We start from the raw sequence: 12,271 nt of genomic DNA on the forward strand, positions 1-12,271 counted from the left end.
CTGAGGCAAAGTGAATTAAACAAAAGTAATATTTTTAAGAAACATTTTGTGGGGTGAATTGATACTAAAGCAGAATGAGCTTCTTGTCCCAGTGTTGTTGAAGCTGCACTGTACTCATAGACAGATTCCATCCCCTAGGGCTCAGTCTCCCTTTTCACATTGGAATAATGGGATGGATGTGAAGGATTAGAAATGTCTGAACTCTCCTGTAATGACTTTTACCCACTACTTGATTACTGGATCCTTTAGAAGGATGCATGCTACTTGAACAATCTCTCAAGACCTTTAAGCAGTTGTATTATAGAACTGACAAATAAGTGACCAGGTTGAGACACAATGTGGTCAGATGCTTAGAGATACTAACTTTACTAGGTAATTTAGGGAACTTAACAGTCTGTACGCTCTGCCCCATAGTGTTCCCATTTCTAAGCAGTCCCACATTCTGAATCTGCTCCCACCATATATGGGCTTTATATGACTTTCTTTGAAAGCTGAAGTAAGGAATATCTTAAGATGTCTTCATAACTTCTTACTTTTATACGTTTATCTAGACCTCTTTCTTTCCTTCTGCTGGAATGGGACATTCTTCTAGTTAACCCTGGGTACTGTTACTTCATCTTTATGATTCATTGTTATTCTTTTAAATACAGGTAGTAAAAGTATAGCATAATTGTTTTTTGCCTTTTCAGATTGATGTACACATAAAAAAGACACAGAATGAGCTAAAGTGGAAGACTTAAATATGACTCATTTTAATACTTACTGAAGTTCATATTATTGTGCTATGTAGGAACATAAATTTCAAATTCAAATATTGTTTCAATGTTCTCATGATTTCTTTTGCTATATAAATTACTTGAATTGCTGGGTTTGAAGGCTTTTTAAAAATTTTCTGTAGGATTTGATTTTAAACTAGGAGCTCACATAAGTGTAACAGTTTGTGTAATTTAAAAAACAAGACAAAACCCAACCTTTGTAACTGTGATAATATTTCAGGAACAACAATGAATTCAGTCTGTGGAAAGGGGACTGTCATGTACAAAAATACATTTTAAAGAGTATTTTCTAAATAATGTAGCACTGAAAATGTTTTTGTTTGTTTTGCTCCCTTCCCCATCATCTTCCCTCTACAGGTCAGATACTCCATTGATATATAAAGCTGTGCCAAGCTGGTTTGTAAGAGTGGAGCATATGGTGGAGAAGCTACTGGAGAGTAATGCCCAATGCTACTGGTAATGTCTACTGCATATATTTTTTTTTTTCTTTGCCCAGGGTTGGGTGTGTAGCGGGCTGTTTGTGTGTGCGCGCGCATGCGTGTGCCAGAACTCTACAAAGCTCTATTTCACTGTTAGTGGGCTAACTTAACTTCATATTTCCATTCTGTCCGTTTGAGCCAATGTTGCTGGAATGGGGCTGGTAACCAGTTTTAAATAGTGTTTTATCTCAGGTTTCACAAATGTGCCTCAAACTGGTAGAGTAATGGAATAGTCTTGCTGGTATAAAAAGATATAACCTGCTTAATTGCTTATCAGCCCAGTGCTTGAACATCTTTGCACACTATTACTTTCTTGTGTTGAGAAGGCGTTCTTTGCTTGTGTAAAATCCCAATGAGGAACATATTTTAGGGTGTAAGTAAGGTTGAATACGTACTAATAATTTACAGTGAAATACATTGCAGGATCATTAAAAGTATCCTCAAATTGTGTTATACTATCCTAATTAATTCAGCATGAGAGAAACTGCAAAGGAAAATCAACCTGTGGAAGCATGGAAGTGCACATTTAAGCCTCCCAAAAGGGTCTACTAGAGAGAATTTAAGCAGCTAAACTCTGGGTATTTATTGTTCCAAATTAAAATAATTTTTAGATCAGTGTTTTTCTTTTCATCTAGTTATTACAGATAAGGTTGATACTTTGTCATAGGTGCATTTGAAGGAAAAAAAAAAAACCCAACAAAAAAAACCAAACCAACACCCCCTCCTGCCAAACTGACCTTCCCCCTGCAACACCCACAAAAAACCCAACCCAACTGCCCAAGTTTGTGTAATAGTTTTACGTAACCTCAGTTTCAGAGGTTTAAATCAAAATTTTCTACTAGTGGCAAAAATTAAATCTTTATATAGGGAATGTGAAAAATATTTGTGTGAAATTTATGTAGAAAACAACAGATAAGTTTTAGATAATTTAAATCCACTATTAAATTAGCAGTAAGAGGGAACTATTGGTGATGGTAGCCATTTTGAGGGTCAATTGTGGGTTTATGGTGTGTTAGTAACAAAAGGACCCCGTCTTCTCCACCTCCATAACCTTTATTTTTATTTCTTCTCTCATAAATAACTTGTGCCTGGGAAGTTGAGACCAGGTGAGGAAAATGTGGAGGTTACAGCCTTGTTCGGTTGACTGTGTGCCATTTCAGTTGTTGTTCAGACTTTCCGTATGAGGACTGTAGGAAGAGTTGGGATTCCACCCCTGTGTGCCTCTGCTCAGGAACTGAAATGGTGTTAAAGAAGGTGACGCAACTTTCAGTGAACAATTACAGCTTATGCTGCGTTTTTTCATGGACAGTAGTTAGCAATTACATTCTCGCTGAGCAGCTTTTGCATAACTGCTTACGTGGTACAAGCACTGTAAATATTGAAATATGTGGGAAAAGTTAGTGATCCATGATACAGACTGTCCAAAAATGCTGCAGTGTTCGCTTGCTAATAAGCACATGCCCAGTCTGGATATGTAAGAAGATTTTATAGATTAGTTAAGTGTTGCTTTCTGTTTTCCATAACAGAACATACTGTGATCCTTCTTTTGGGGAAAAATAAGCTGGAGAGGGGGTGAAAGTGTTTGTTCTTAGCTTTAATTAGCTTTCTCAAGATGCTTTTACTGTTTTGATGACTGACAGTAGACCTGCATACTTAATTTTCACATGAATATAAGAAAAATGTAATGATCCTATTAAGGAAGTGTTTGAATGGTTGAGATAGTTTTGCTTTTCCAGAAGCAAAGCTTCAAGAAGGAACTGGTAAGTGACCTCTGCTGATCCAGGAGACATTAATAAGAATTAATAAACAGTTTGAACCCTATGTCATCTACATATTTGGGTTTTAAGTGGTGCTTTCTGTAAGTGTTGGGTAATGGGGAGACAAGTGGAACCAACTGTGAGAGCTACTGTTGCAAAGGTTGGATGGGAAGACCAGGCAATTGTATTAATTGGCAATATTCAACATGCTTGGAATTAAAGTAATTGTCCTTTAGGCAGTTCTTGAGTCTCAACATAATTCTATAATTGACCATAAAACTGATTCCTCAAGATTCCTGTCAAAACAATATGGTCTTACAGATTTTTGAGAATCGTTTTAGAGAATACAGGCACAAGTAGAGCTGTGTTATCACTAAGTAATTAATAAAATACTATATATTTCCAGTATGTGATTTCATAATTACTAGTTTGAATACTCGATGGCTTTTGTTACATAAAGATGGCTTTTAAAATCTAGCTTTTTAAAAGAAAAATGCATTACTTTTAAGGTTTTCTTCCTATATTCTTCACTGATGTCAGTTTTATTTGGGATGTAACTTCTTCAGTTGGCATTGAGAATGCTAGCATTCTTCAATATTCATTTATTTAAATTTTGGGAACTCCATCCTTCCCCAAACCTACTTTTTTGCTTTTGAAGAGACTTGATCTCTGGAAGTGTCACAGGAATAATACCTAGCTTTTTAAAAATTTATTTTTGGACTCTCTGGGGCTTCAGCATGTCCTGAAAATGAGAAAATTGGGGATAAATGCTTTTCAGACTATATTAACCTTTGCAAAATGAGTTTGACTGCATTGCTTTTTTTATTCCTATAAATGACTGATAAGTATATTGTCCCTTAAGAATAGCTGCACTCTTTGTAGGTATCCTTTTTGATGAAATAGATTAAACATAGTTGCACAAACTTCGCAACCTGATTGCATTTCTAATTAGTTTTTTAATGAATTAGCCTACTGATAAAGCCATAGTTATTCAAAATTTAAAGCCAGCAACTGTGTCTTCATTTTTCAAAATGAACTTGACTATAGCTTTCAAGAATGATTACATGAGTAATGTGCCAGCAATTTTGTAAAATCTGAAACCAAAAAAAGCGCTCTTCTTTCTCCCAACCTTATTCTGATCAGAGTGGGACGTAACTTGTGCTGGATGTTGCTGTAAATGCAGAATTGGAACAGTATTTAAGAGATGGTGTTTCAGTCTTTAATCCAAGGTCCGTTACTGAATGTTCTTTTTTACCACAACTGGCAGAAGAGTTTATTTAAAAAAAAAAAAAAAAATCTAAATTAGAAAAAAAAAAAAAAAGGATATTCATATTCAGACAACCTACTACTATGGTACTTGAGATAGAGTGGCAAATTCAGCTGCTGTACCATTCAGGGCTGTCAGACCTTGGTTTCCTGTTACATCAATACATGGAGAGTTAGGTGCAGCACCAAAGCTGGGTCCCAGTGTAAGTGGTCTGGATTTCAGCCTTAATTGTTTGTAGTAACTGTCGTCTTAAAGAATGATTTGTTGAAGGAGCATTTCCTATGTAACCACAGACAAGCAACTAAACGATGCCCCCTTAGATTCTGTTGTATAATATAGGACTAATTCCTGTCATCACAGAGTTCAAAGTTGGTATAAATTACAAATTTTTAAGTTCTTTTAAAGAGTAAATTAGTGCAATATGTTTCTAAACTGTTGTAGCTCACACTTCTGGCAGTGTATATATGTATATACACTTGCAGTTCGATAGAAAAGGTTCTGTAGACTGTGTAGTTTGTATTTAAATATCAGCTTTGAACTCTTTATTTAGTTTTTATTTTTTAAAAGCCTCCCTCACTTAAAGTTCTACTTTTAGTAACTCCTGAAAGATTTACCTCTAACTGTTGGCAAGTTTCTAGTGTTAGAGACTATTGCGCAGTTCTGACATTGTTTACATAAGAAGTACAGCACTTGTTATAGTGGAAAAACGAGAATCAGTGAAAGGAAGACAGTAAGGGACTTCAAAGAAGCCAAGCCTTTTGTTCTTGCCTCTTCTTGGCATTGAAAAGTTCAAGCATTGTAATAAAGAGATTGATGTATATTAGTTTAAGGTATCCTTTTTTTACTTTCGTGACTTAAACTGTTAGCTCTTATTGAAAATACCACACAGCTTTTTTTCTAGAAGTGAATTTCCTGGTTTACAAAGTGTGAATTTTGCACACAATTCCTGCTGTTCCTGTATAAGCAGTCTAAGACCAAGTGTTTTCACATGTGTCAAACACATTAATCTTTTGAGAAGCTTTTGATCTTGGTCTTTCTAATCTTTGACCAGCTGCCTTCTTTGCTGAACAGCAAACTGACTCCCACCGTTTGAAATGTGTGATTTGATCACAGATTATGCCTATCTTGTATCATAAACCCTTAGACTGGTAGGGTGTGCAGAAGATGGGCTGTAGAAGCCACCTGCAATAGAAAGCTAACGTTTGCTCTACTAAACTTGTAACTTTTGTGCAGATGAGAAATCTGAGTCTGTAGCAGGGGCAACAGAATTGTAAGTCATAACAGAATGGTAGCAAAATGGAGGAAAATCAGTTACTGAGTCCCTTGTTTTCCTCCTTCTTTTTTTTAGGATGTCTCATAGGATATTTTCTTTCCCGGTTTGTTAGCATTAATAAATACATTTAAAACTGTTCAGATAAAATGTATCGTGTGTGTGTGTATGGATTCCCGCCGCCCCCCCCCCCCCCCCCCCCTTTTTTTTTCCTTTAATATGACCATGCAATTGTAACTCTTCTTTTTGAATCATTGATCACACTTTTCTTACCCAGGAAACGTGAATACAAATTCAGAGAGAGGTCTTCTCTCTAGTAGTGATTGTGAGGTATATAGCAACATACATTCACTAGATGGCAACATTTCCTGAGGAAAAATTCAAACTACTGTCATTGCCTACAGTAGGAGGTGAAAAAAAAATTGCTGCAGGGTTAGCCTTGTGTTTGTCTAATTTAGAGCAGCATAAATCAGAAGATTTTGTTACTGGCTGTTATCAGACATAGTTGAGGATTGGAAGTGAATTTTGAGGCTTGTTCCAGTTGATTTTGATGGCTTGTGTTCTGCTGTGTCCTAATTTTGCTGTTTCCTCTTAAAGCCTCTTGAGCAGAGATTGCCAGTTATGTCATGAATACAACAGGTATCTTTTCAGTTCCCATAAATGGTCATCAAAAGCTTGTTGTTTGGTTCAAGTAATAGCTTACTAAATAAAGACTCTAAATGTCAGTTCACTAAGCAATTACAGTACCATGTTCTTAGGCAGCTGGTAAATCTATCTGCATGTGCAGTATGTTGAATGTTTGCCACTGTTACAGGATTGCAAACATATTTATATATATAAATTGAAATGAATCCTAAGTGGTAATGCTGTAGAAAAGTACTTTGTAACTATAAACGTCAGAATATTCCAAAGGAAACTATGCAGAAAGAAGAAAAGTGAAAGCTTCATTTCTCACTGGCTTCAGGATGCAGGGATTTTTGCCATCATTGGTAAGATTAAGAATTTTAATAGCAATTAGCATGGTGTCTGGGTCATACAAATAAAATATATCAGGATTTTTTTAATATGAGTGTATCAAAAAAATTGGAGGTTACAGCTTCACTTAATCTAGACTTGTCAAGCAGCTGTGCACTGCTGACGGCGGGGTTATGATGCAGTCTGCAGCAGCATTGCAGTCTCACGCTAAAGTGTTTGTTGCTATGGGAACCAGGATAAAAGAGTGAAGAAAAACATTGCTATATCAAAATGATTGAAAGCACTATTCATTTAGCAAATGTAAGCTGCATATAAGCAGAAAATTCTCTTGCACTGGTGGAGGCAACCTGAACTTGTGTGGGGTATGTGGTTGTGCACCTTTCTAATAAGCTTTCGTAAATTGAAGAGGAGAAAGAGTCTGCTGCAATGGAAATTCTGCGTGCTTTGCAAACAGCTGACCTTTCCTCTCTCTTCCCCTTTCCTCCCTCCTGCCTCCCCCGATGTTTAATTAGGTCCATGATATAAATTGGTGCTAATTAAAGTGTCAAAAGGGCATGAATAGTTGCTTATTTTATCTCCTTGAATTAAAAACCATTAAAAATCAATTTGAGGGCATGTTGAAGGAGGCTTGTTATTACAGCAAATTAACATAATGGAATTTAAGACTTTGTCTTCTAAGTATTGCTTAATGTTTAAAAAGAAAAGCAAACGTTATACGTAAAATAAAAAAACCAGCTGTTATGCTATGAGTTTAAATAAATCTGTACATATTTAGTTAAGTGACATAGGATAACTACTTAATCAGCTTTGTTTTTGCTGTTACAACTCAGCTATCTTCTGGAAGAATGACTTCCTCCTTTCCAGACAGATAAGTGATTCCTGATTTCAGGTGTCACTTAAAAAGTTACTAGCTCACCAAATGAAAGGATGCACCTGGGACCATCTTCTCAGAACGAAACATATCAGATGTTGGGTGCTAATCTGCTATTAGATTTCCTAATTCACACTATTTAAGGTAGTGTTTGTTTATCAACTTTATAGTCTAACTCTTATGGGACTGTTTTTCAAATAATTCATAAGCTAAGAGCTTCCTTCAGTTAGTAATTATGAAGTAAATCTTATCCAATATATAAAGTTGCTGTGCTTTTTCAAAGAATGTAATGAATAAAATTAGCTGATGAGAAGAATGATGAAGAGTGAGAAAGGGTTGGTATATCTTTATGTAACGTCTTAAAGAGCTTTTAATGGTAAATCGATGATAAAACGTATGAGGCTTCTGCTGTGGTAATATTTGACAGCTATTTATTTCAGAAGTGATATTTGTGTTTACAGAAAAGAGGGACAGTACTGCTTTGAGACAGAGTTCCTGTGTCCTGTGACTAGGGCAAGGTGAGACAAATCACAGAGTCATGCAGAGCACGTCTGAGCTTTGAAATGGAATAATAAGTTGAATTCGGTATTTGCAATTGTGTTATGAGCATGAGATATACTTCAAAATATATGTACAGAAAAGGAACAGATGTCTTAATCCTTTTATTAAGTTTCCTTCCGGATTATGTAATAGTTGAGATTTTTTTACATCCTGCACATTTCTGGAGACAAGAGTCAGAAAGCAAATATACTAATATTAATTGATGCTGTTCCTCAGCTATTAATTGGTGATGAGAAGTCACTGGATCAGCAGCCGTGGTAACTTACTGTTAGCGTACCCACTCATGTTCTGGCATTGAAGACGGTCCCTAATTTGCTATTTTCAAATCCATGCCCACTTTGCTTGTGTGACTTGGATGCTGGGTAGTACATAGACTTTGAAGGCAAAGAAAATGGTTTCTATTGTGATAAGCTAATAAAAGTTGTTAAAGGACTGGATTTTGTTTTGTTCTTCATGTTTGTTTTTTTTTTCTCCTTGTCAAATGGAGTTTTTATTTTAGACACTAAGAAAATGAGTAGCTACCAAGAAAGGATGTGGGAGTTCACTGTGCAGAGGACTTAGCAATGCATGAATTTAGCAAAACCCCAAATCTGCTTCAAGAATAGGAACAAACAGTCAAAAACGGACATAGAAACTTGGAGCAGATTAATAATATTCATCATCTCTAACTTGTTAAGATAGAATTTTGATGTTGGGAGAGTAAGATAGAAATTAGCATTCAAACAGGTTGAAACTGATGTACTTTCAAAATATTTCAAATTTATGATTTGACAAATCAATATTTATTCCTTTGTGTTGTGGAGTTCAGTTCCCTGAACTTTTCAACTGCTGAAATGTCTGCATCCTGAAGTTTATTTAGTGCGCTGTCCTGGGTGCCAAGAAAGTAGAAATAGCTATTATCCCACACTATTCTACAGGCATGAATCAAGAGCTTCACGACCTGCTGAGACAGCAGTCTCCTTAACCTTGCTAAATGTTTGAGAAAGAATTACAAAATCCTATCTATGTCATTCTGCAGAGAAATTTGAAAGTCAAAACGAACACAAATTGTAGACCAGTTGGGAAATAAAAAAACCCCGTTTCTAACAGCATAGCTTTAGGAGCTGCAGCAGGATTGCGTTAGGAGAGAGAAGTCGCTGCTTTGATTTCAGTTGCAAACTCGTGGAACTATTTGATGCTGGAGCTTGACCTTTTCTGAGATCTGAATCTGTTCAGTGCCATTAGCAGTGGGTTGCTTTAAACGGGCTGCAGCACTGATCACCTTGCTTGTCATACCCAACTGTAAATTCAGTGGAGTCACCAGCATAAAACTGAAATTTGTGCTTTCAAGCTGAAGGGCGTTTGTGACAAATACCTGGTTAAATGTGAAAACCATGCATATTAGCGTATAGGAAAGGGCTTTTTTTCATATATCTGTGTTGTAAAATAGCAATATTTATGTGAGTGACCTTGCTTTTGGTTTTGTCTTTTTATTCTTTTTAAAGCTTCTAAATATCCATGCTGTGATGACAGTTTTGATGCACAGGGGTCAGTATTTGGCAAATTGTGCAGCCATTAACTTTCAGGGGACTGTTTCAGCTTTTGAGTTTAGGTAAGCGGTGTTTAACACACTGCAAAATTTCCTGAAAGCTAAGGACCAGCATCAGTAGTGATTCATGATTTTATCACGGTCTTATCAAAGTCACAATTCTGTTTGCAGTGTACTTGGGAATACAGATGGAAAAATTAACTGGGAATTATGAGGAAGACCGTGGGCTGATAGATTAAACACAGTATAGTGTAGCCTCAGGGTGAGGCCAAGTTTCTTCAGTTACTGCACGGGAGAAAAGGGAGCAGAATTTGCTGGAGGGCAGCATTCCTCAGGCTGCCCTCAGTCTTCTTAGTTGAGTAAAACAAACAATCTTTCTGTAAATTTAAGAAATAATTGCTTTGTGTAGATGGAAGAGTAAAAAATGCTTCCTTGACTAGTAATATATATCTGTGGCAGGATGTTATCTTTATTAAAATTTAACAAGAGAAGTATACCAAGAAAATATCTAAGAAAAGAGGATTAAAAAGAAATGGAAAAAGCCCTATAGAAACACTAACCTGGAGTTGGTGTAACATAATAATCAGGTGTTAGTAACAACATTGTTGAGAATACTCTGTTCTGTCTTCCCAACCTAGTGAAATATTTAAATTGAAGGTGCCTCTTATTTTTTCCTCTTTTCATGTGTAGGTAAGTCAGAAGTGTCAGACTGAGATATCTGTAGCTAAATCTAATGAGACTAAATAAAAGGAACAGGCTGTAGTCTTGAAGAACTGCGTGACTGGCAAGGCTGTTCTCTCCTGCATATACCTCCTCTAGCTCGTTTCCAGTTGGAGGCCGTATCTGCTGTTTGGTATCTGGGTAGCATGTATGGGCAGCATCTGTGTGGTGGTAAGAACCAGTTGTTTTAAGTAACACTTTCTTTGACTGATGGGCTCAAAATGTGTTTGAGATACAGGCTCTTTTTATTTTTTTTGATAGCTGTGTCAGTGTTATTTCTATATTGTACCTCTGAAGTGCCACAAATCATTGTTGCAAATGCGGTTCCTAGTAGATGAAGTGGTTTGTGTTTTATGTTCCACTAAAAACTGGCAGCAGGGTCAGACAATTTTACCAGAAGAGGTAAATTACATGCTTTCATAGCTCAGAGAGAGAGAGATCACACCACATACATTTTTGTGGTTAATGTCCACTTTGGGAATGAAATTAATTTTTCATGCATGTTTTGAGGAGGCAGAGTTGAAACTCTTAGCATTTTAATGTCATTGGGGGATTGTTTCAGCCTCTAGCTATGTTAAATGGGACTAATAATTTCAGCTAATCAGTGTCGAACAACTTCTGAAAAATGGAAACTAGTTTAGGAGTGATGTAAAGAGAAGTTTTCCACATTAGTGGAATGTTAGGCAAATGCTAATGATCTTCGTACAGTTTCCACTTGTGTTTGGAGAGAGGGTCTCTTAAGGTCACCACAAAAAGTTAATAGTAATGAGTCCCACTCTAATAAAACAAATTGTGAAAGCATGTATACATTTCTAAATTTCAAAGCAGGGATATGGATGTCATGTGAAACATTAGTCACTGAGTTTGTTTAAAAATTTTTTTTATATTACATTTTTGTTTAAGAAATGTTACAGAAGATAACTTTACAGCTGAAAGTAAATCTAGAAGTAACTAGTGAAGCTGTGGAACTTCAGGCTGATACGTAGTGAGTCTTTTAATGGTAGTTTTTATCCACCTGAGACAACATTGGCATCAAGAAGTCTTCAGATCCCCACAGGGCATCGTCATGGCTAAAACTTTTGAAAGGCGGTAGCTTTCATTTTCATCAGTAGATTTTTGAGGGATGCTCACACTTATTTAATGAATCTTCCACTGCTGGGCCAAAATCCTACCTTAGTGCATCATGTGAATCCATTCTTTTAATTTTTCCTCTAAAGGACGCTTTCATTTTTGTTACTCTTGGGGCTTATCTGTGATTAAAAATCATTCTTGTTCTTAAAAAAAACCCCACAATATTTGATAGAGGACCAGGAGCTTCAAAAAGAAAAGGTAGAAGAGACCATATGTTTTCTGTAGTTTGGCTGCTCCTTTCTTTGTAAACTCTGTGTCTCTAAATCCAGCTCATACTTTGGAAAGGGACCTTCTAGTTACACTGGAAAAACAAACCCAGAAAAGCTTGCCATGGTTTGCTCAATAACTCAATTCTAGAGTTATTTGTATTATTGTTAGCTGTTCATTCACAGCCTCTGTGCATCTATGACACTGTCTTAAGGTTATTCTTCCTGTGAGTTTCATTTGAGGTTGGTCTTTTTAAATGCACCTTTAGGCATGAAGGGGGTATATTGTTGACCTCAAAACCCATTGCTTTTCCTAATCTTCTATATAATCATTGTATAAATAGTTAATTATGTGTTTATATCATAAGAGAAAACAATTGGTTCCTCATGAAACCATCAGGCCATTTAGCATATCTGGGAAACTTGCTAGGCATCAGATTCTGATGTTAAACTTTGAGCTTCAAGACATTTTCATATGATGAAAATTTGTCTTTAACATCCCTCAGAGCACATTAGTGCTCAAAACAAGTTTTTAGCAAGCATCAATATGGGTTTGTTTGTTTGTTTGTTTGTTTGGGGAGGGGTGTTGTACTGTTTTTTTTCATTGGAGAATTAAAAGTGGAGATGATAAATAGTGTGAAAAGGCTTTTTTTGTAGGATGTATCAACTTGGGATTTCTTTATTCTTAAAGTCTAAAAGAAATGTGCAGGTACCTGGATGCTCACGCATA

At 36.2% G+C, this 12,271-nt stretch overlaps 1 protein-coding gene across 1 annotated transcript in view; it reads left to right on the top strand.

The window, feature by feature from the left end:
- IARS1 (isoleucyl-tRNA synthetase 1) overlaps positions 1-12,271 on the top strand; it is a 110,182-nt gene that overhangs the window by 40,902 nt on the left and 57,009 nt on the right. Inside the window, exon 13 of the mRNA XM_082322249.1 lies at positions 1,134-1,232. Coding sequence (XP_082178375.1) covers positions 1,134-1,232 — 99 coding nt within the window. The remainder of the gene's footprint in view (positions 1-1,133; positions 1,233-12,271) is intronic.

Source organism: Platalea leucorodia (assembly GCF_965183815.1).
Source record: "Platalea leucorodia genome assembly, chromosome: 9".
Classification (NCBI taxonomy): Eukaryota; Metazoa; Chordata; class Aves; order Pelecaniformes; family Threskiornithidae; genus Platalea; species Platalea leucorodia.